Below are 22,791 nucleotides of genomic sequence, written 5' to 3'. Positions count from 1 at the left end.
TTTTTATCTCATTTTACATTTCTTGCTGCTGGTATATAAACATAAAATTGACTTTCGTATACTAATCTTGAATCTATCAACCTTACTAAATTTATCTATTAATTCTAGTGGTTGTTGATACTTTAGGATTCACTATGTAAACAATCACATCATCTGCAGATAGAGATATTTTTACTTTTTATGATTGTGATGCCTTTTATTTCTTTTTCTTATCTTACTACACTGGCTCGGACCTCAGATACAATGTTGATTAGTAGCGCTGAGGGTGAAAATCCTTGCTTTGTTTCCAGTCTTAGGGGGAAAGTAGTCAATATTTCACCATTAAGAAAGATGCTAGCTGAAGGTTTTTGTAGATGCCCTTTATCAGATTGAGGAACTGTAGGGTAGAGCATTTTGTCTGTTTTATTCAGATTTATATCAAATGTAGAGCACAGTGCTGGCGGAGAGTAAGATCTCAGTAAATATATATGGAATAAATGAATGAGTATAAGCTGCACGGTACAATGTCTAGTAATTTTGCATTGGACTTGACATTTACTAGCCGTGTGATTTAGGACAAGTGATTTAACCTCTCTTTGCATCATCTGTAAAATGGGAATAATAGTGATACTCATGGCACAGTGTTATTTTGAGGATTTAATGAGCTAAATCCCTGTTGCCTGACATATGATTAATGCTCTATGTTAGCTCTTATTGCCTCAGTTTTTTTCCTCCATAAAATAGGAAACATTCTAAACCTTAACTCCTATGGTTACAACGAGGATTTGATGACATAATTCACATAATGTTCCTACCGCTATTTTTGGCAAAGGGAAAGCCATCAGTACACGTTTGCTATTATTTTTCTTACCGAGCTCCTACCTGTATTGGATTAGGGGACGCTGAGTCAGTTAAGGACCCAGCCCACTGGAAGCTCACAGCCCGAGGCCAGAAACAAGGAAGTATATCGCTTGTTATGACACAGTGATCATGTCCCTGCTGACTAAGACTAGAAGCTTAGACTTTAAGGCAAACTACAGTCGTTTATAGCGGATAGTGGGGAAAATTAGCAACAACGTAGGTGTCCAACAAAGTTCTTACAATGTATCAATAACCATTAAACATGGTTCTGTGGAAGGGCTGCCGAAACTGGCTGGCTGTGGAAGGGATGGGAGAAATACTTTTCATTAGACCCTTTTGTACCGTTTGCGTTTTGTACCATGTTCAAAATCAGTATTTAGAAAACTAAATAAAATTTAAAATATAATGCTGTGGAAAAGCATTCAGTGCCACAGGGTAATGTTCACGATATATTGTTATGTGAAAAAAAAAAAAAAATTTTTTTTATCAAAGGCAGTATCATTTTATATCTGTATAGATAAAAGACTAGACAGGAATACAACAAAAATATTAGCAGTAGCCGCTCATTGGTGGAATTAATGGTGAGTTTTACTTTCCCCTCTGAAGTCTCCAAGATTTTGCACAGGCTTAAAGTTGAGCGCCCTGTTTTGTTTTGGCCCTTGGGATAAAAGCTATCAACCAAAACTACAAGTCCTAGCAGACATCGCGCCGCAAGCTCCCGAAGACTGAACTTCCTCAGCCGCAATGAACTCTGGGATTCGTAGTCCAGCAGCAAAGGCAAGCTGGGACTCGCACTGCCGGCAAAATGACAGAGGAGGGAACCACCGCCATTCCGACCAATGGACAGTGGGCACAGAGTCTGACGGGCAAGCGCATAAGCAATAGGCGAGCCACTAAACCTGAGTGATGCGCGCTGCAGCCTACAAGAGGCTCGTGGGGCGGGGCGACGAGCGGCGGCCGTAGTGCGAAACATGGGAGGCGGCTGGTGGTGGGCTCGGGCTGTCCGCCTGGCCCGACTCCGCTTCCGGGGGGCGCTGCTGCCGCCACCGCGGCCTCGGAGCGGGGGCTCCCGGGGATCCTTCGCCCCCGGCCACGGCCCCCGCGCGGGGGCTTCCCCACCCCCCGTGTCCGAGCTGGATCGCGCGGATGCCTGGCTCCTCCGGAAGGCGCATGAGACAGGTTGGGCAGGGGCTGGGGTCGGTCCGGATGGCAGGGGGGTCTGAGCATGTGAGTGGGGGGTGGGGTGGGCGTCTGGTGGAAACCAGGCCAGGGATCAGGAGTGAGAAGGGCTTCCGTGTAAGCGCAGGGACGCGCTGGCAGCCACACTGCAGCCTGTCCGGATGGAAAAGCTTGCGGATTGGACGGTGGGTCCGGGTTTGCTGGGTGCACCAGGGATTGCAGAGGTGGGTCCGGTGAGGGAAGGCATCCTGACAGAACAGGGCTCGTCTGAATGAGAGAGTCTTCCGGGGAGCTAAGGTCTGGGGAGCTATCTACAAGGTGGGGGACGACTGCGTTGCAGAGGCCAATTCGGATACATGGGGCGACCACTCTGCATAGGCGCGAATGTTGATCCCACCGAAGAAGAGGGAAGTTTCTGATTGGAGGGGGGAACAACCAATAGGAGAGAAACTCTCCGCTAATTGGACGGAGGGGCGATCCGGGCTGCAGGGGGCGGGGCTTCACGTGAGAGAGTCGAGGTTGGGGAGTACCTGGCATCTACTACAGGGTGGCATTGGGGCAGGGGGATTGTAACTGGTCTGCGCTGTTAGCGCCATACCAGGGACTCGTAGATGGGGTTGAGGAAGGCAGTACTGGTAGGAGACGGTGGCATTTGAGGAAAGGTGAAGGGGGAGACTGGAGAGAGGCCAAGAGGTAGGCGGACAGTTTGTCCCAGAGGCCTGAGAAAAAAGTGGGAGACAGTCATGGGGGTACACACGTGGCGAGGGGGCTGATCAAGATGATCCCTTGGGGTCTTCCTGTCCTCGGACTTAGATTCTGCAATTTTGGTTAAGACCGTCCCCCAGATCCCGTCCAGTTGGCTTTGAAGGGCTCGGGAGGGGCTCCGAGGAGGGGCGGGGTGGGGGGGGGAAGAGGACTTGGGGGATGGGTTGAGTGGGGGTGTTCTGGCACGGGTGAGGATTAGGAATGGGTTGGATGAGGGGGAGGCCCCTTGGTTTGGCTTTGAGATGCTGGGTGGAGAGGGGTCTTGGAGGCAAGGTTTGGGCCAATGCTGAAGCCCCTACCCCATCCCTCCCTCCCTCCAGCTTTCCTCTCCTGGTTCCGCAATGGCCTCCTGGCCTCAGGCATTGGGGTCATCTCCTTCATGCAGAGTGACATGGGTCGGGAAGCAGCATATGGTGAGTGCAGACCCCCACTCTCACCCCCCCACCCCAGGGAGTGTGGATGCTCCCTCTCTCCCTGGGGCATGTAGAACTCCGCTCCAACTCATGGGCTAGTGTAGACTCTCCTGCACCTTCCCACCTCCATACTCCCCCCACCCTCAGTGGTGAATGTAGACCACTCACCCACCCCACCCCTACCTCGTGGGCACATCTGAGATCCTAGTGATGGCCCAGGGCAAGATGAGGGTCCAAGTCCAGGCACCTGTACTGGCCAAATCCCTGGCCTGCCCCTGCACTTGCATACCCATCTTTGCTGTCACAACAACCCCCCAGCCCCTCCTTTGTTCCTGGGCTCCAGGGAGACTCTGGAGGGACTGTGAGTGTGTGTGTTCCCAGCCCTCAGTCTCACCATCTGTGGAATGGGGCCAGGCTCAGTAGTCTAGACCTGTGGTTCTTAGCCAGGGCAGTTTTGGCAAGTCCTAGATACCCCCTCTGATAGCCTCTCATGCCCCTGACCCTGGCTCTGTCTGTATTAGTCCCAAACCCCCACCTTGACCTTGAGTTTGCCTCATCCCCTTTCTAGCCCCAACTGAGCCTGTGACGCCACCTGTGACCTCTTGAACATACTTTGTGTGCAGCACCCTCAGTCCTTCCTCTGTCCCCTACTTCCCCGTCCCATCCCCTCCTTGACCACTGCAGCCCCAGCCTGAGAGCAGACCCTCCCCTCCGCTGACCAGGCCTCTGTCCTCTCCCCACAGGCTTCTTCCTGTTAGGCGGCCTGTGTGTGGTGTGGGGCGGCGCCTCCTATGCCGTGGGCCTGGCTGCACTGCGGGGACCCATGCAGCTCTCACTGGGGGGTGCAGCCGCAGGGGTCGCAGCTGTGCTGGCAGCCGGCCTGCTCTGGGCCTGTGCAGTTGGCCTCTACATGGGCCAGCTCGAGCTGGACGTGGAGCTGGTGCCCGAGGACGACGGGACGGCCACCACTGAAGGCCCCGACGAGGCGGGACGGCCACCGTCTGAGTGATTGCGGCTGCTGTCCCTGGGTGCTGGACGGCCCAGGGCCTGCAGACTGGGACATTAAAAACCAACCCTTCCCTCCTCCAAATTCTGAGTGGTGGTGCGTGCTCTGTCGGGGAGGGTGACACACAGGGGGAGGAGATGGCCAGTGTGGGAGATAAGGGGCAGAGATAACAGGAGAAAGAAAAGGAGAGAGGCACCCACAGCCCCCAGGGACTGCGTCACATAAGGAAGAGCGGGCATTTAATTCTCCAGGACCATGAGAGCCTGGTCCCCTGTCCCCTTGGCTCCTGCCCTGTCCCCCAAGGTCCAGCTCTGTTGGCCACTCTCAGTCCCCCTTCTGCCCCCTGGTGCCTGTGGGCCCAGGGTAGGGCAGGCCCAGAGCCGGGTAGAAGGCCTCTGGGCGAGCAGGGCCCGGGCCCAGCCTCTGCAGGTGCGGGTACATGAGGCCCAGCTCCGTGGGGCCATAGCGGATGGTGCCTGGCGTGCACAGACTTCGCATGGCGGGGGGCAGGAAGCCCACATGGAACACAGACGGCGGGGGCTCCCCAGGAGGTGCCAGGCCCCACGGCCGCACCACATCTGGCTTCAGTGCCCCTGCCCGGATGACAGAAGTAAACTCGGACTGTGGCGGGGCTGGGTGGCCTGGCGGGGCTGGGTGGCCGGATGGTGCCTCATCCCCACTGTCCTCAGGGTCTTTAGTCTCCCCTTGGCCAGGCTCCACCTTTATGCATTTGCCCCGGGTCTGGGGGGGCTCGTCCTTGTCCTGGGGCACAGTCTGCTTCCTATCCACTGGAGAGTCTGGTTCTGGAAGAGGAAGATTCTGGAGAGCATTGGGTGTGTGTGTATGTTCCTAGCCCTCAGTCTTCCCATCTGTGGAATGGGGCCAGGACTCGAGTGCTGTTTTACACAGGGGTTAAGCACACTCGACTGGTAACTGAAAGGCCGGTGGTTCAAACCCACGAGCGGTCCACAGGAGAAAGATGTGGCAGTCTCCTTCTGAAAGATTACAGCCTTGGAAACCCCATGGGGCAGTTCCACCCTGTCCTACAGGGTTGCTATGAGTCAGAATCGCCTCGACAGCAACTGGCGTGGTTTGGAGACATTTTTAGTTTCCACATCTGGGTTGGGGGTGGCCTCAGGTGGGTGAACAGCCTCAACAAGAAAGAATCTTCTGGCCCTAGATGCCAGTAGAGCTGGGATTGAAAAGCCTAGACGTGTGCTGTTCAGGAGGACTTTCTGTGATCTAGACCTGCACTGTCCAGCGTGGGAGCCGCCGGCCACTCGGGGCTGCTGAGCCCTTGAATTGTGGCAAGTATAACTGATGAACTGCATTTTTCATTTTAGTTCAATTTCACTTAAATGTAAATACCCACGTGTGGCTGGTGGCTACCAGGGTGGGTGACTCAGCCCTGAAAGTTCCCTCGGAGCTTCCCCAGGGCCAAGGTGGGAGGTGGGGCTTACCTATGGGCTCTGGCTCAGGGCTGGATGGGTCCTCACGGGCCACCCTGGCCGGAAGCTGAAAGGTGTCCAGAGGCGTTTGGTCCCCCTCGGTTTGGCTGGGGACAAGACACAGTCAGGGTTGGAAGCACAGGGTCCTCAAGCTGCCCGGCCTCTGCGGAGAGTAAACTCCCATCCTGCCCATCTCTCCCCCAGCAGTAAGTGTAGAGCCCTTCACTCTTGCCCCCACTGGTGAGTGTAGACCACCTGTGGGGACTGTAGAGTCCCTCCCTCATCGGTAAGTGTAGACACACTTCATGAGGGGGTGCCCTTTCCTTGAGGCACTGAAGGCCCGTCTTGTCCCCTCAGTCCCCCTTCTACACAGCAACCAGAGGGGTCTTCTCAAAAAGCCAATTTGACTGTGCCCCTCTCCAGCTCTAAAGCCCTCTATGGCTCCCTAGTGACCCTGGGATAGAAGGCCTTGCATGACCTGGGCATCCAGCCCAGCTTGCCCTCTCCAGTGAGCACCCAGTGGCCTCCTGGGCATTCCCCAGGTACATCCCGCTCACCTGACTTCTCGCCCTCCCAAACCTGCTTCTCGTCCAGGGGCCCAAAGCTAGGCCCAACAAAGACAGACCTGGGCAGCAGGTGGCCTCCTCCCCTCCTCCACCCTCAGAGCCAGCCATGGCCCAGAACCTGTCTGTTCCTCTTAAATGTCCTGTCAGCCCTGCCCTGGTTCAGAGATGTCCACACCTACTCAGGTACCTGCCTCAGCCTCCTCCTTGGTCTCCTAGCCCCATCTTGTCCTTTCAGTCCGCCCTGTACACAGCAGCCACTGCATCCCTCTCTCTAGCTCTAAGGCCTTCCATGGCTCCCAGTGCCCTTGGGATAAAAGGCTCTGCATGAGCTGGCCCTGCCGTCTCCTCAGCGTCATTGCTCACTACTTCATATTCCAGCCCCATTCATGGCCTTCCGTTTCTCAGATGGGTCAGGCTCTCGCTCTGAGCCTTTGCCTATGCTGTGCCCTCTGCCTGGAATGCCTTTCCCCACCCCATCTTCTTTTCATGAATTGCTCTGTTCTGTGGCCCTCCTCTGGCTGGAGCCTACCATGGCTCCCTGGTGCCCCCAGAATCAAGTTCAGCTCTCCACTGGGACCACTGTGAACTTGCTCCTGCTTCCCGCACAAATACTATCCTCTGGGAACTCCTCTCTGCCTCATTCCAGCCTCTAGGCCTTTGTTTCCACTCTACCACTCCCCCTTCATGTGTTCACACTCCTCCCTCAGCTGTGTCCTCTTCTAGATGCCCTTACTAAGGAACCCCCACCCCAAGCAGATTCCAGACATCTGGGCTTGGAGCCCTGTGGGAGGCATGGGCGCAGCCCTCACCTAAGCACGTAGCTGACCCAGAGCACATGGCGTTCCCCAGGGCTCTTGCCACTCACAGCCACGGTGGCCACAGACTGCAGCCACACGAAGCCCCCAGCACGCTGCAGCCAACGGTAGTAACCGGTCATCACCTGACCCTTGTCCAGCACTGGGTCCGGCCCAGGGATGGGGAGAAACCGGGAGGAATGGGGTGGGGGTGGGGGTGAGACGGTCAGAGAAGGAGACAGGTAGACAGGTAGGAGACAGAAACAGGTAGACAAAGAGGTGGACAGAGAGGAGAGAAAGAGCAGCAGAGAGAGGTTGACAGGGAGAGAGACAGGGAGACAGGTGCAGAGAGAGACGGGAGGACAAGTGCAGAAAGAGACAGGCAGACAGGTGCAGAGAAAGTCAGGCAGACAGGTGCAGAGAGAGACGGGGGGACAGGTGCAGAGAGAGGCAGGGAGACAGGTGCAGAGAGAGACGGGGGGACAGGTGCAGAGAGAGGCAGGGAGACAGGTGCAGAGAGAGACGGGGGGACAGGTGCAGAGAGAGGCAGGGAGACAGGTGCAGAGAGAGACGGGGGGACAGGTGCAGAGAGAGGCAGGGAGACAGGTGCAGAGAGAGACGGGGGGACAGGTGCAGAGAGAGGCAGACAGGTGCAGAGAGAGACAGGGAGACAGGTACAGAGAGAGATGGGGAGACAGGTGCAGAGAGAGACAGGGAGACAGGTGCAGAGAGAGACAGATGGACAGGAGACCGGGAAACAGAATGGGTGGGATAGTGAGGAGGAGAGAGAGGCAGAAGTACAGTCAGACCAAGAGGCATCAAGGCCTCCTGGATCTTTAAGGGTAGCTCAGAGATCCCACAGCCTCCCTTACTCCCACCCATGTCCTCAGCCATTGTTCAGTCTCCTTGCTGCTCTGCCTGTGCCCAGCTGACCCCCTGGGGCTGGAGATGCAGCAGGAGGGAATGTAGTCAGTCCTGAAGAAGGACTTCCAGAGACCAGGGCATTGGGGGTGCTCAGGTCTGGAGTGGGGTAGACAGGGGAGAGGGGTGTTCTCACGGTCCAGGTGGCTTTGGCGGATTCTCGCCGCATCCTGGCCATGGACAAACTGGTAGCAGCTGCGACCCACCAGCTCCGAGGGCCCCAGGTCCATGTGGTCGCTGACTCTGAGGGAAGGGGGTGACGAGGAGAAGAGACGAGGTCCAAGTCCATGGGGTGGGAGAGAAGAGGCAGTTTCGGCTCGAGTCACCCTGGGCTCCAACCCAGCTCTTGGGTGCTCTGGGCCTCAGTTTCCCCCTCTGAAAAGTGGGTATAATAATAGTGCCCCTTCCTCAGGTGGCTATGAGCATCCAAGCACTCTGGAGGTGCTCAGCGTGGGGAATATTTTACTATATAATGTTTCCCCACCGCGCAGCACAGGAGAGAAAATGGACGAGAAATGAGAGGCCAAAAAGAAATAGGGTCAGGGAGCAGCAGGGCTTCACAGAGTCAACCCTCAAAGGAGGGCTTGGACCCGCCCTCTACCTCAAAGGCTCTGCCCCCAGCCCCTGTCTGGATTCCCCTCCTTTACTGCCTTCTTCACGCACCCTGTCCCTCCTGCTCTTCTGCTGCCCATGGCTCCCCAGTGCCCATAGAGCCGGGCTCCCTCACTTCCCCACGTACCCCACTCTCCTGTACCCCCATCTGCCCCGACCCAGGTACCTGCTCTCACAAGCAAGGATGGTGAGACCCAGGCTGAGGCGGAAGACGATCATGTGGCCATGCAGCGGCAGCTCTGCCAGTGGGGCTGGGGGCAGCGTGTGGCCAAGGGCCACGAGGCCCAGGGCGCGGGCCCGAAGGCGTCCGGTCACATGGATGACCTGCCGGCAGTGGGCATGGTTGGAGGGGACGGGGGTGGGGGGTGGAGACCATACCCAGGCCACCAGGCAGTTCCCAGACCTGGTTCCCAAAGTTCCACTGGTAACCTTTGGGTATGGGGCATAGCTGGGGGACTTCTTCAGGACTGGAGGCTCCTAGAAGCCACAGCCACCGGCCTGGTTTCATTGGACCACCAGGGGAAGTGGGAGTCCCAGGCTAGGACCAGAAAAGGCACACCTACCTTATACCCTGAGGCCTTGACGTGCAGCCCCCGCTTGGTGAGAGTGGATTTCATGCGGATGAAGAAGGAGCGCTCCTGGACCCAGGCGGATGGGGGCACCTGGGCGAGGCTGGCCTCTGGGGTGGAGAGGGAAGGAAGGTTATGGGGTCCTGAAGAGGAGAAACATATGGGCCACCTTTGCCCTTGCAGAGCCAGCCAGGATGTGGGAGACACCCCAGGCCACCCACTCCCCCATAGAGACGCAAGCTCACTGATGTCACACAATAACCTTCCCTCCACTGAGCAGTCAGAGGGAAGGGGTCTCTCTAAAGCTCAAATCTGACCCCGTCCCTTCTCTCCTCAGTACCTGCTCTGGCTCCCCAGGGCCCATGGGAGAAAGCCCAGCTCTTCACTGTTGTTAGGTGCTGTCAAGTCGATTTCCTGTGTGGTCTGGTTCCCACACCTGATTCCCTAGGTTCCACTGGTCACTCTCGTCGTGGGGCATGGCCACCCCATGAGGCAGACTAGATCTTCCCCATAGAGTTTTCTAGGCTGTAATCTTTATCAGAGCAGATTGCCAGGTGTTTCTCGCATGGAGCCGCTGAGTGGGTTCAAACCACCAACTTTTCAATTAGCAACCGAGCGCTTATCTGTTTTGTCCTTTTCAGCTCTTCACTATGGCCTAAAAATTTGGCAAGATCTACCTCCTGGTGACACCATCTCTAGCTACATCCTCCAGGTCTCAGCTAAGCTGTCTCCTCCTCCAGGAAGCTCTCCCTGACCACCAGGCTGGGTCAGGTGCCCCCTCTGGGCTCTCTCATCCGAGCCCCACCTACTCTGAGTCCTCATTCTCTGGGAACAGGTCTGTGTCCCCCACTTGACTGGGAGCTCCAAGAAGGCAGGCCAAGAACTGGCTTGGTCACCACATTATCCACGGCGCCACCCTACCTGGGGCCACCCCCAGAGCAGGGCCTCAGGGAATAGTGACAAGTAAGATTCAGAAATCCAGATTGTTCTGTAAACCCCATTATGTTGTTGGGGGTGCCATCAAGTCCATTCTGACTCATAGTGAGCCCCTGTGACAGAGTAGAATTGGCCCCTAAGGTTTCTAAGTCTGTGACCTTTATGGAAGCCGACTGCCACACCTTTCTCCTGCAGAGCCACAGATGGGTTCAAACTGCCATCCTTTCAGTTAGCGGCTGAATGCTTTAACCATTGTTCCACCAGGACTCCTTCCAGGGCTCACAGTCTAATAAATACACTCACACACAGATGACCTTATACCCCACACTTAGGTACAAACACAGTCACACTCTCAAACAGTCTTAAACAGTTGCCACAAACAACTCCCCAGGCTTGCAAGCACTGCTAATATTCCAGGTATTTTCGGTGTTAAGCAAACCCAATATAAGAAAATCCTATTTATAGCAAAGTTAACCACAGATTCTCCCAGTGTCTCAGAGCTAAAGGAACATTAAGTCATCCCCAACGCCCTCCCTCTCCAACATGCAGGTGGAATTTCCCGCTGGAGAGAGGGGCTAAGAGCCCAGATCCTGGAACCAAAAAAGCTTGGGTCCAAGTCCAACTCAACCACTTACAGCTGTGTGACCTTGGGCACTCAACCTCTCTGTGCTGTACCTCAGTTTCCTCCTCTGTAAACAGGGGGATAATTATAGCTTTTACTTTGTAGGGTTGTGGTGAGATTTGGTGCAATTATGTACTTAGAGCAACAGCACAATGGAAATGCCAACAAGTCTCTGTTGTTATTCCCAAAGCCAGTGCCACCTCTATTCGGCAGCCAAAGGGGTCTTTCTAAAGCTCAAAGCTTGGGGAGCCAGCAATCTTAGGAAGCTCAGACAATTTTAGGGAGCCAAGTCTCACCACCTCCTTTTCAGCTCTAATTCATATTACAAAAATGCTTTGCACAAGTTTTTGTATAAGCAAAGCATAGCTCGATACAGCATACACAATACCCCCTGATGTGCCTCAGGCCTCATTCTCTGGCGGCCCTTTGAATTACCAATTTCAGGGGTCTCCACCAGCGACGAGGAAGAGGAGGAGGAGGAAGAAGAGGAAGAGATGGAGGGCGGGGTGGGGGGCCCGGGTGTGGGCGCCTGCAGCCCCAGCTGCTCCAGCACCTCGGAGTGGTCTCCAGGATGGATGTAGTCGAAGACGCTGCTGCCCGTCAGCTCCACCTGCCGGTGGTGGAGTAAAATGCAAGTGTGAGATGCACCCGCACGGGTCACTCGCCCGCCCGCTAGCCTCAGGCTCACTCTCCTACACGCAGGTGCGCTTCGTGCCTGTCTTGTGTTTTTAATTAGAAAGTTTTTACTTTTTTTTTAGGCAAGATAAAAACTTTCCGTGCCTTCTCTACTTCATATCCAGGGAATATTAAGAATTTTTCTTCCTATGCCTAATCTGTTAGAGGGTGTGTGTGTGTTGAGAGGTTGTCATTAGCCTCCATTTTCCCAACTCTGACCACCCACACAGCGAAAACTGTTTCCTGACACGAACCACTGGGTATCCTAGTTGGAGTGGAACTCAGGATATAAGCAGAAGAACGGTTTCCAAACTTCAAAACATTATATATTTAGTTCTACCTCCAAAGCCTCCTTGCAGCAGCCCCTTTCTCTCCACTCTGCCCCCCAGTCCAGGCTTCCATCTCTCCCCACTTTGTCCTGCCCCAGGTTCCTTGCTGGCCTTCTGACCTTCAGTCTCTCCTGTCCACTCAAATACCCCTCTACAAGTTACTCATCCGACCTTGCTCCTCCTCCTCTCAGACACCTCCCATGGCTCCCACTTCCCCTCAGCTTAGGGTCACATGCCTTTCTCACCTCATCCCTCTGAACTCCTCCTTCCATGAAGCCCTCCCCCACGCCAGCCTTGGTCTAGCCTTCAAACATTTTCTTTTAGCCCTCCCTCCTTTCCTCTTGTCCAAATTCCCCTTCCTTCAGGTCTTCCTCCCAGGACCCTGATAACTCACTGAAAAGCTGTTCACAAAGGACGAATGACCACTTCACTGAGTTTCCCAAATTTACCATTTGCCAACATCTTTGTAAAAACTATCAAAGTATTTTTTCAAGCTGGGATGGTGAGGCCAAGAGAGAGAGAGGGCATGCGTCGGCCCAGCGAGCGAAATGGCCTCTGGGGCCCCTTACCTGTGAGAGACCCAGATAGATGGAGACAGTCTCTGAGATGTAGAGGAACTTTCCCTCCTGGTTCAAGGCAAAGACGAAGCCGTCCAGGGACTAGAGAGATGAGAGACAGGGAGGGGACAGGGAAGAACCTGGCGTCCATCTGTCTGGCTGACATGTGGTAAGAGAGGTTCTGAAACCTGAGGCTCCGACTAGGATGGATTATCCTGGTGGGGAGGGGGCTTCCGGGGCGAGGGCAGGATGGATGCTGAAGAAATGGCTGCAGTTCCGAGGAGGCCAACAGATGGCAGCAAGGAGCAGCAGGCCGGGAAGGAGCCTCACCTGCAAGATGTGTCCTCCCAGGTGCTGCTCGAAGACGTCGGAGACGAGCGCAGTGGAGGCCCTGGGGGCTGGGGCTGGGGCGGAGGGGAGGGCGTGAGACCGGGGCCTGCTGGTCTGAGCAAGCCCACAGGGTGCCACCTTACAAACCTCCCCTTCCCCCCTCGGGTTGTGTAGCCACCTTCGCATATTGGGGGTCCGAGTTCCCTGGGTCCTGTGGAGGGGGTGACCTGGGTGTGGGAAGGGGTGGGAGGAGCAGAGGTGAGTGGGATAGGGAGACAAACAGAGAAACTAAGGCACACAGGGACAGAGAGACGTCCAGGCGATGCAGAGACTCAGTCATGCGTTCATTTTTCATCCATCCATCCAGCAAATACTCCATGAGCACCTTCTCGGTGTCGGGCCCTGTACTAGGGACACAGAGGTGACCAGCGGAGCCCTGGCCCTGCCCTCATGGTGCTCCCAGGCCAGGAGGAGATGAACAACAAGCAAGAAACCAACAAATATGGAATTATCATTTGTGGCTGGCACTATGAAGAAACAAAGGGGTGATGTTGATGTGACATATAGAATAATAGGGTGAGACCTGAAGGAGGGGGCATTTGAGCTCAGACCTGAACGGTGAGAAGGAGGCAGACAAGAGACTGACAGTGTGAGAGACAAAGACACAGAGAGACAAATAAATGAAAAGAGGGACACCCACAGAGATAAGAAATAGGGACGGGGACAGATATAAACCCATTGCTGTCGAGTTGACTCCAACTCATGGTGACCTCATGTTACAGGGCAGAACTGCTCCATAGGGTTTTCTTGGTGGTGATTTTCATGGAGGCAAACTGCCAGGCCTTTCTTCCATGGTACTGTTGGGTGGGTTTGAAGTATCAACTTTTTTTTTTTTTAGTAGTCCAGTGCAAACCATTTGTGCCACCCAGGGACTTTGGAGAAAGATAAAGACACAGAGAAATCGAGACAGAGATGGGGGGGGGGGGAAGAGACAAAGAGATGGAGAGACAGGAAAAGATACATATACTAAGAGACAGATATACAAATGATGGAGAGGCTGGGATGGAGAATGAGACAGAGACAAAGAGAGACACACCCCTTGACCCACCCCACCACAGTGGACCCCAGACCTCATGCTGGGGTCACCACCCTGCTAAGCCTCAATAGAGACCCCTCGGTCCTGGATGCCCTCCTGACTCTGCAGAGAATGACCACCCCTCTGGAGATCCAGGCACTCTACTGAGGTGGCCGTGGGGGGGGGACAGGGTGGCCTCGAGGGTCCCCAAGAGCCTGGTTCCTGCAAAGCTAAGGGCCCAGGTGTGGTGTCAAGCCCGGGCGCTGCCTCTCCCTGACTGTGTGCCCTGGGACCAGTCCCTTCACCTCTCTGTGCCTCAATTTCCTCATCTGTCAAGTGGGTTTGCAAAGAATGCCAACCTCGCAGGGTTGCTGGGAGCCCTCAGTGAACTTCACCGGCAGACAGGCCTGGCACAACGCGGGGGTTCCCAAGAAAAGAGCCGGGGCTCGACTAATATTGTGATGGCTATTTTTCACCAAACCGGGCGGAGAAACCCCGCCCTTGCCCCACCCCCACTAGAATCAGAACTCCGCCTCCTGGGCCCCCCTAATGTGAAGCCACGCCTCCCTCTCCCAGGAGAGCCCCCAGCATCTTCCGCTGTTCGCACCCTTTCTCCAACCCCTCCGGGAGCGCCTGGAAAAATAACGGGGGAGAGAGTGGTGGGGACCCCTCCCCCAAGATGCGTCGTGAACCAGCCGGGTGACAGGCGGGAACAATGCCGCTTGCTAATTGTCGCAATTTTCCCCTGTCATTTTTGCTAATTCCTTCATTTTCCCTCTCACGGGATCAGCCTGGGTCAGACGGAGCCGCTGCAATTAACAGCGTTAATGGGCGCGACGGGATGGGGGTGCGTGGAGGGAGGGCTCAGGGACCTACGGTTCCCCAAACGCCAGCCCTGGCCCCGGGCTGGGGACCCCCTGAAGTATGCCAACATCACTGACTGTCTTACCACCCCAGCCTCACCTACTCCCCAAACCTGCCAACTCCTAGACTTTCCCCCTCCCCCCACCAGTATCCCAACTCCTAGTCCCCAAATTCAGCCGGTGGCTCTTCACTCTTCCCAGATCTACCCTCTCCTGGCCCATCAGCCCTGTCCCCTCCCCATGTCCAAATCCCAGACGTCTCTCCTCACTCGACAAACATTTGCTGAATTTTTCATCTGAGTCTGAGTCTGCTGAGCCACGCTGGGGACATTCTGTCCCAGTCAGCTTGAAACAGAGGGGAGGCTGAAAGGCAGAGCCCGGAATGGTGGCAAGAATGAGGGCCTGAGAGACAGGGGCCTGAGGGGCAGAGTGAAGGGGGACTGAGGGGCAGAGAGGGGGGACTGAAGGGCAGAGAGGGGAGAACTGAGGGGCAGAGAGAGGGGAGACTGAGAGAAGGGTGACTGAGGGGCAGAGAAGGGGGACTGAGGGGCAGAGAGTGGGGGGACAAAAGGGCAGAGAGAGGGGGACAAAGGGGCAGAGAGAGGGGGACTAAGGGGCGGGGGGGGACTAAGGGGCAGGGAGGGGGAGAATGGGGCAGAGAGAAGGGGGACCTAGGGGAGAAAGGGGAGATTCTCCAGGTGTCAATTGTCCTGAAGGGACTTGCTGAACCAGGTCGTGGCTTGTCTGGGGGAGAGGGAACTCTCCATCATCAAAGTGCCTAGCTGCTCCCTGTGAACAGGCCTGGAATTCTGAGCTTTCATGGGAAAGGCTCAGGGGCAGTTCTGCCTGTACTTTCCTCACCTCAAAATCTGTAAAATGGGTCTAATGACAGAGCACAATGGATTTGTGTCTGCTTCCTGAGCACAGCTGAGCATACCGTAGGTGCCTGATTCCCAAGTCCTGCTACTGTCAGCAGCAGTCTTACATAAGCAATGCTGTGCGTCCCTACCCTTCCATATAGCTAATTGGAGTCTGCCTCCTCGATGCCATCTTTCTCTCATACATACTCCCATCCTGAGCAGGTCCCATGGGCTTCTACACTGAGTCACCTGAATTCGGCTACCTCTCACCTCAGGGTCCCCAGCCAGTCCAGCTGCCCCATAGCCTACCTTGACCATTGTAGTCATCTCTTCACAGGCTCCCTGCACCCACCCTCATGCCCCCTCCCCACCCAGGCCGTTTCCTATGTGGCAGAGGGTGCCTGTTAGAACCTGAGTTTCATCCTTCCCCTCTCTGCTCAGAGCCCTCCGTGGCTCCTGCCTCACCTGGGCCCCGAGGCCCTGCACAACTTATCTCCTGCCCCCCTTATTCCCTTCCAGACACTCAAGCTAATTCCTGCTGGCCCCAGGGCCTTCGCACTTTCTTCTGCCTCTGTCTGGACAGCTCTTCTTCCAGCCCTTCTCACAGCTGGTTCCTTCACCTCCTTCAGACCTCAGCTCAAATGTCACCTCCTGAGAGAAGACATGCCTGACCTGCGATCCAGGATGTTGGCCTTCCTCCCCTCACCCAGTTCCACATTCCACAGTCACCCAATGAGACAGAACCCCAACGGTGCTGTATTGCTTGGAGGTCATACGTAAACCCCATTGAGCCTGCGTAGTGTGATTAAGAACGTTGCTGACGTAACTTCTATGAACTCTCTACTTCTAAACCCCTTTGTAAGTAATCCGCCTGCCCGCCCTTGAGAGCAGTCTTGGCATCAATAAGCACTGACTGATTCCATTTCCTTATACAACAAAATAAAGGTGCCTTTTTTGTTCTCTCATCTCTGTCTTATTTATTGGCCAATACGAGTCATGCCTAGGAAGAACTTGGGTTATCCACCCAGTAACACCAACAAATCCTTTACTGAGTCCTCCCTCTGCCTCAGGCACCATGCTAAGCTCAGTACCCAACCTGCTGTGGGGGAGGGACATGCAATGAACAAGATAAATAAATGAAACATACAGAGTGTCAAAGGAGCTCTAGTGGCGTAATGTTCAAGTGCTTGGCTGCTAACCAAAAGGTCGTCGATTCAAATTCAGTAGCACTGCAGGTGAAAGACCTGGCAGTCTGCTCCCACAAAGATTACAGCCTAGAAAACCCTATGGGGCAGTTCTACTCCGTCATATGAGGTCGCTATGAGTCTGCCTATTCCCAAGAAAGGTGATCCAACCGAATGTGGAAATCATAAAACAATATCATTAATATCACACTCAAGCAAAATTTTGCTGAAGATCATTCAAAACCAGCTGCAGCAGTATATCGACAGGGAACTGCCAGAAATTCAGGCCGGTTTCGGAAGAGGATGTGGAACCAGGGATATCATTGCTGAGTGAGATGGATCCTGGCTGAAAGGAGAGAATACCAGAAGGATGTTTACCTGTGTTTTATTGACTATGCAAAGGCATTTGACTGTGTGGATCATAACAAACTATGGATAACATTGCTAAGAATGGGAATTCCAGAACACTTAACTGTGCTCATGAGGAACCTGTACCTACATCCAGATGCAGTTGTTCGGATAGAACAAGGGGATACTGAGTGGTTTAAAGCCAGGAAAGGTGTGCGTCAAGGTTGTATCCTTTCACCATACCTATTCAATCTGTATGCTGAGCAAATAATCTGAGAAGCTGGACTATGTGAAGAAGAATGGGCATCAGTATTGGAGGAAGACTCACTAACAACCTGTGTTATGCAGATGACACAACCTTGCTTGCTGAAAGTGAAGAGGACTTGAAGCACTTACTAATGAAGATCAAAGACCGCAGCCTTCAGTATGGATTGCACCTAACATAAAGAAAACAAAAAGCCTCACAACTGGACCAATGAGCAACATCGTGATAAACCGAGAAAAGATTGAGGTTGTCAAGGATTTCATTTTACTTGGATCCACAATCAACAGCCATGGAAACAGCAGTCAAGAAATCAAAAGACGCATTGCATTGGGCAAATCTGCTGCAAAGGACCTCTTCAAAGTGTTGAAGAGCAAAGACGTCACCATGAGGACTAAGGTGAGCCTGACCCAAGCCATGGTATTTTCAATTGCATCAATATGCATGTGAAAGCTGGACAGTGAATAAGGAAGACTGAAGAAGAATTGACGCCTTTGAATTGTGGTGTTGGGGAAGAATATTGAATGGACTGCCAAAAGAACGAACAAATCTGTCTTGGAAGAAGTGCGGCCAGAATGCTCCTTAGAGGCAAGGATGGCGAGACTGCATCTCACATACTTTGGACATGTTGTCAGGAGCGATCAGTCCCTGGAGAAGGACATCATGCTTGGCAGAGTACAGGGTCAGTAGAAAAGAGGAAGACCCTCAACGAGGTGGATTGACACAGTAGCTGCACCAATGAGCTCAAGCATAACAATGATTGTAAGGATGGCGCAGGACCGGGCAGTGTTTGCTTCTGTTGTGCATAGGGTCGCTATGAGTTGGAACCGAGTCGACAGCACCTAACAACAACAACAACATGAGTCTGAACTGACTCGAAGGCACCAAACAACATAGAGCGTCAGGTGATGAGAAGAGCTATGAAGAAAATAAGGCAGGAAAGGACAGCAGGGGGTGCTAGGGAGAGAAGGAGGCTGCCATTTTAAATCTGGTGCTCTGGAAAGGCCTGCCTGCAAAGCTTGAGGCACAGAAGTTCCTGGCAGAGGGTACAGCACCAGCAAAGACTCTGAGGTGTGAACCTGCTTCTCTGAAGAACAGCAAGAACAGTGTGTGTGGGTGAGGGAAGGGAGAGGAGGTGGGAGGTGAAGAACCTGGTATGCAGGGGTTGTTTGCCCCACCCTTGAGGGCAGAGATTTTGTCCTTTCTCTGTGGTGTACCAGCTACCCCAAAGCGCACCTGGCCCAAAGAAGGAGTTCAATGGGTGCTTGTCAAATGAATGGTGAATGCCAATATGAGGTCAAGGCTGTGTCCTCCCCAGACTCAGAGGCTTGGGGCTGGTCTTTGTACCTGTGGCCCTGTTTTACAGGTGATAGACTGAGGCCTAGACAGAGGCTGAGACCTGCGAGATAGGACTCAGCTCTGCAGCCCTACAAACATGCCAGGCATGGAGGTTGAGAAGGTGGATGCTGGAGCCAGCCGCCTGGGTTAGAATCTCAGCTGGGCCCCTCTGGGCTGTGTGACTTTGGGCAAACAGCTTCACCTCTCTGGGCCTCAGTTTTCCTCTTCTATAAAATGGGAATTATAACAGTGCCTCCTTCCTAAGATTTTTGAAAGGGCTAAGTAAGTTAATTTGTGTATAGTATATAGTAAGGAGCCCTGGTGGTGAAGGGGTTAAGTGCTCAGCTGCTAACCAAAAGATTGGAAGTTGGAATTCACCAGCCCCCCTGTGGAAGAAAGGTGCAGCAGTCTGCTTCCTAAAGATTTACAGCTTTGGAAACCCTATGGGGTAGTTCTACTCTGTCCTACAGTGTTCCTGTGAGTTAGAAATGGGTTTTGTTTGGTTTACATGTGAAGCAATCAACATAGGGAGACTGCTGTTATCCATGGAGTCCCTGGCTAGTGCAAATCAATGGGCTGCTAACTAAAAGGCTGGCGGTTGGAGTCCACCCAGAGGCACCTCGGAAGAAAGGCCTGGTGATCTACTTCTGAAAAATCACCTATTGAAAACCCCATGGAGCACAGTTCTACTCTGATACACACGGAGTCACCATGAGTTGGAGTTGATTCAAAGGTAACTGGCTTACTGGTATTGTTATCCATGGTGACCTTGTAGGGCTGTTGGAAGCATTTATTGAGCATCTACTGTTGTACCCACAGGGTTCCGAGTGCTCTGGCCAAGGCACAATAAAGAAATAATAATATAGAATATGGAAAATATATATCACATGTTGTAGTTAAGTCCAACTCATGGCGACCCCATGTGTGTCAGTAGATAGCCAGGCCTTTCTCCCAAGGTGGCTCTGGGTGGACTTGAACCTCCAACCCTTCAGTTAGGAGGAAAGCATGTTGATTAACCATTTCCATTATCGAGTGACTCCACAGAATATGGAAAATATGTATAATATAGATCTCTAATTTTATTCTAATTATTCAGAATTTATTATAAAAAATACATAAGGAGTGTTATGTTACTGTTATTATTACTTCTATTTTATGTTTTACTGCTTTACTGTTATTACTCAGGGGCAGTGATCGTGTTAACCTGAGGACACAGGTAAAAGGGACAGGAGACCCCATGCTACCCCTGACATCCCCCCCCAAGAGAAGAGGGTGTCCTCAAGGTGGGGTTGGAAGGGCTCCAATTCCCCTCCTGCCCCAGCCCCAGGGGAGGAGGGGGGAGAGAAAATAGCATTGATTAAACTCGCAATAAATCACCATTTAAATTTAAATAATCCGGCTTCCCAGGCGGTAATTAGGCGAATTGACTGGCACCGGGAGAATGCCGCATTAGTGCCGCTGATTACTGTCATTACCTCGAACAACATGTGCGCTGGCGGGGGATAAACATCTTGTCTATTGTCCCCAAGCTCTGGGGAGGGAAGGGGGGCACCAAAGGGGGCTGAAAGGGCCCTGCTGGCACCCACCACCCCCATTGCCTGGATGGGCAATCCGAGGCTCAGAAACCAGCAGGGGCTTGGAGAGATCCCAGCACTGGGGTGGCAGACCACAGATTTCAGTGACCTCCCTGCCTGTAGGCTGATACCAAGTGGAGGCACAACAGTGGAGGGTGCTGTGTGGATTCCCATGCCTGCCCCAGTTGAGACATTGGGGGCATCTCCAGTCCTACAAGGGTCCCCAACAAGAAGCCAAGTGCCTGCTTCCATAATTTAGATGAGGAAACTGAAGCACAAAGGGTACATCGGTTTAGCTGAAGTCAGGGAGCAAAGCTTGGTGCCTCCCACACTCTGAAGGGCAGAGAGCGCGCATGTCCTACTCACTACATAACCCTGACCTATTGCCGTGGAGTCCATTCCGACTCATAGCGACCCTACCGGACAAAGCAGAACTGCCCCCATAGGGTTTCCAAAGCTGTAAATCTTCCCCGAGGCAGAGTGCAGATGGGTTCAAACCGCTGACCTTTTGGTTAGCAGCCTAGTGCTTAAGCCCTGCGCCACCAGGGCTCCTGGCTTACACATATTACCTGGTTAATTCTCTCCTCAGCCTTCTGGGGAGGTTTGATCATTATTCCCATTTTACAAAGGAGGCACAGGGAGGTAATTCTCAACCTGCGAGCTGCGCAGGGCCACAATATCGGGAAGTGTAGAGTTGGGATGAGACACCCAGGTGTGTTTTCCTGAAGCTCCCCATCTTACCTGCCATATTATACTGTCTCCCTCCCCCTAAACCGGTAATGCAGACTCCAGAGTCCTTGTGTCCCCTTTAGGGCCCTTCAGGTACAGGTGCGGGGTCTCTAGCCCATTAATGGGGGGCAGACCCAGACTGGGTCTCCCCTGTCCTGCCCATGTTGCTGAGGGGTTCCTTTGCATAATGATTCGTATCTTCTAATAAAAATAATTGCGTTTACAAGTCGTCCTATCCCTGCTGTTGCCAGGCCCTTGCTTAGGCCAGAATCAGGACATCTTCCCAACTTTTTTGTGTCCATTTTAGAGACTGGAAAACTGAGGCTTGGAGAGCAGAAGTCACCTGATAGGCCCACAAAAGGTCTGGCTGACTCCAAAACCCGTGCGCCCTCTCGGTCGCCTAACTGGGGGAGGCCTGACCAGCTCAGATCCTTTGCTCTGCCCGGGTGGGCTCCCGGGCCCCAGCTCCCGCGCATGCCCACTCACCCAGGCCGGCAGGCGGCCCAGAAGCCCGCAGCCCCCAGGGGGGCGCCCCGAGTGCTGCGAAGCGGCGCAGGCGGAGATAGGTGACGCTGAGGCGCACGATGGACGCCTTGTCCAGCTGGCTTGAGATGGCACCAGGCAGCGGGAGCAGCTTGGCCAGCTCGAAGAACTCCAGGTTTTCCTTCCCTCGCCGTGAGCGCGCCGCGTTGCGGGACTTCTCTTTGCGCTGTGCCTGTAGGCTGGGCGGGAGGCCCGGAGAGGGCGTCAGCGGGGCCCGGAAGAGCAGGGGAGCGAGCGGGGCCAGGGGACGAACCAGACTCCTGGGGTCTTGGGGAGGGGACGGGAGGCCGGGAGTGAATTCAACATAGAGGTGGGGGCAGAACCTTGGGTATAGAGTGGGGAAGGTTAGGTGGGAGAGATTAAGAATGCCGAGTGTAAATTCTTTGGTAGGGGACCGGGATCAGATCCTGGAGGGATATCCGACAACGCTTGGTAAGCCTGGGTTAGAAATTCTAGCCCCAGGAGGCCGGGACAGAAAGCTGAGTGTGAATTGGGGGGCGGAGCAGAAGGCTATGTATCAATTCTCTCGGGGGGCAAAATAGGGACAGAAATCTGAGTGTGAACTCGCCCACGGGCGGGGCAGGAATCTGAGCCTGAACTCCCCCTGGATACAGGGCAGAAAGCTCGGGTGTGAACTCTCCCGGGGAGGTAAGACTCCTCTTTCTCTGGGGGCGGGGCCGCGGCCCGATGGGCGGGCCTTCGCTTACCAGGGTCCGGGTGGAGCCTTGACCGTGAGCCCCGGCAGAAAGTCCCACGGGACGCTGCCCCCATCTCCTGCCCGGCGTTTGACCTCGCCGCCGCCGGCACTGCTGGGATAGGGCGCCGCCATCTCCGAGCGGGCTTGCTCAGGAGGGCTCAGAGCAGCCTGGGGGGCTCGAGATCCGCTTTTCCTGCAGTGGGAAGGAGCCAGAGCAGCGCTCACTGCCAGTGGGGACCCCGGGAGACCTTAACCTTCTAGGCAAACTGAGGTCCGCTTAGGGCTTAGGGGCCTAGCAAGGTGCTAGGGCTGGATGATACCTCAGTTTCCCCTCTCTGCAGGCGCGGGGACGGAGCCCGCAGATGCAGCTCTGCCCGGCCCAGACCGGCCCCGGGGCGAGGACGTGCCCCGCCGCCGCCTCCCCCGCACCGCCCGCCAGCGCGCCCGCCTCACGCCCGCGCCGGGCCGGCTCCCGCATACCAATGGGCGCACGCGGCGCGCATACGGATCGGACCGGCCCGCGCGCTGCGTGCAGAGCATGCCCAAGGCTGGCGGGGGCGGGCGCTCGCCGGGCCCAAGCGCGCTCGGCCCCAGCCCGGGGACCCCCCTGCCCCGGGGACCCGCCCCCAAGCCCACTCTAGGCGCCGAGCTCCCCAGGTTTGTGTGCGCCTAGTCCCCAGGCTGGACTCAGGAGAGGGGGAGGGGACGAGGGCAGGGACTCCACCTCGTGTCCTGCCCAGGGACCCCCCGCTCCGT

At 54.6% G+C, this 22,791-nt stretch overlaps 2 protein-coding genes across 2 annotated transcripts; one reads left to right on the top strand and one right to left on the bottom strand.

Moving 5' to 3' along the window:
* The first annotated feature begins 1,662 nt into the window (after positions 1-1,662).
* TMEM160 (transmembrane protein 160) lies at positions 1,663-4,287 on the top strand. Its single transcript, XM_064293879.1, has 3 exons — positions 1,663-2,019; positions 3,105-3,197; positions 3,941-4,287. Exons 1-3 carry the CDS (start codon positions 1,812-1,814, stop codon positions 4,204-4,206), a joined length of 567 nt encoding a protein of 188 aa, XP_064149949.1. The 5' UTR covers positions 1,663-1,811; the 3' UTR covers positions 4,207-4,287.
* Positions 4,288-4,525: 238 nt separating this feature from the next.
* On the bottom strand, positions 4,526-22,167 carry NPAS1 (neuronal PAS domain protein 1). Its single transcript, XM_064293878.1, has 11 exons — positions 22,046-22,167; positions 21,282-21,517; positions 12,563-12,636; positions 12,245-12,334; positions 11,107-11,281; positions 9,108-9,223; positions 8,711-8,868; positions 8,069-8,175; positions 7,027-7,174; positions 5,664-5,758; positions 4,526-5,006 (listed from the first exon to the last, which is right to left on the bottom strand). Exons 1-11 carry the CDS (start codon positions 22,165-22,167, stop codon positions 4,528-4,530), a joined length of 1,800 nt encoding a protein of 599 aa, XP_064149948.1. The 3' UTR covers positions 4,526-4,527.
* Between the last annotated feature and the right edge of the window lie 624 nt (positions 22,168-22,791).

The sequence above is a fragment of the Loxodonta africana genome, chromosome 11 (assembly GCF_030014295.1).
Source record: "Loxodonta africana isolate mLoxAfr1 chromosome 11, mLoxAfr1.hap2, whole genome shotgun sequence".
Classification (NCBI taxonomy): domain Eukaryota; kingdom Metazoa; phylum Chordata; class Mammalia; order Proboscidea; family Elephantidae; genus Loxodonta; species Loxodonta africana.
Note: the sequence above shows the minus strand (reverse complement) of the source record. Positions and strands in the feature narration are given on the sequence as shown.

Excerpts from the sequence above, each read along its gene's own strand:
- TMEM160 (XM_064293879.1), top strand. The coding sequence starts at position 1,812 with ATGGGAGGCGGCTGGTGGTGGGCTCGGGCTGTCCGCCTGGCCCGACTC. Across the intron at positions 2,020-3,104 it reads CCGGAAGGCGCATGAGACAG|CTTTCCTCTCCTGGTTCCGC; the intron begins GTTGGGCAGGGG and ends CCCTCCCTCCAG. Across the intron at positions 3,198-3,940 it reads GGGTCGGGAAGCAGCATATG|GCTTCTTCCTGTTAGGCGGC; the intron begins GTGAGTGCAGAC and ends CTCTCCCCACAG.
- NPAS1 (XM_064293878.1), bottom strand. The coding sequence starts at position 22,167 with ATGGCGGCGCCCTATCCCAGCAGTGCCGGCGGCGGCGAGGTCAAACGC. Across the intron at positions 21,518-22,045 it reads AAGGCTCCACCCGGACCCTG|CCTACAGGCACAGCGCAAAG; the intron begins GTAAGCGAAGGC and ends CCTCCCGCCCAG. Across the intron at positions 11,282-12,244 it reads TCTATCTGGGTCTCTCACAG|GTGGAGCTGACGGGCAGCAG; the intron begins GTAAGGGGCCCC and ends CACCACCGGCAG.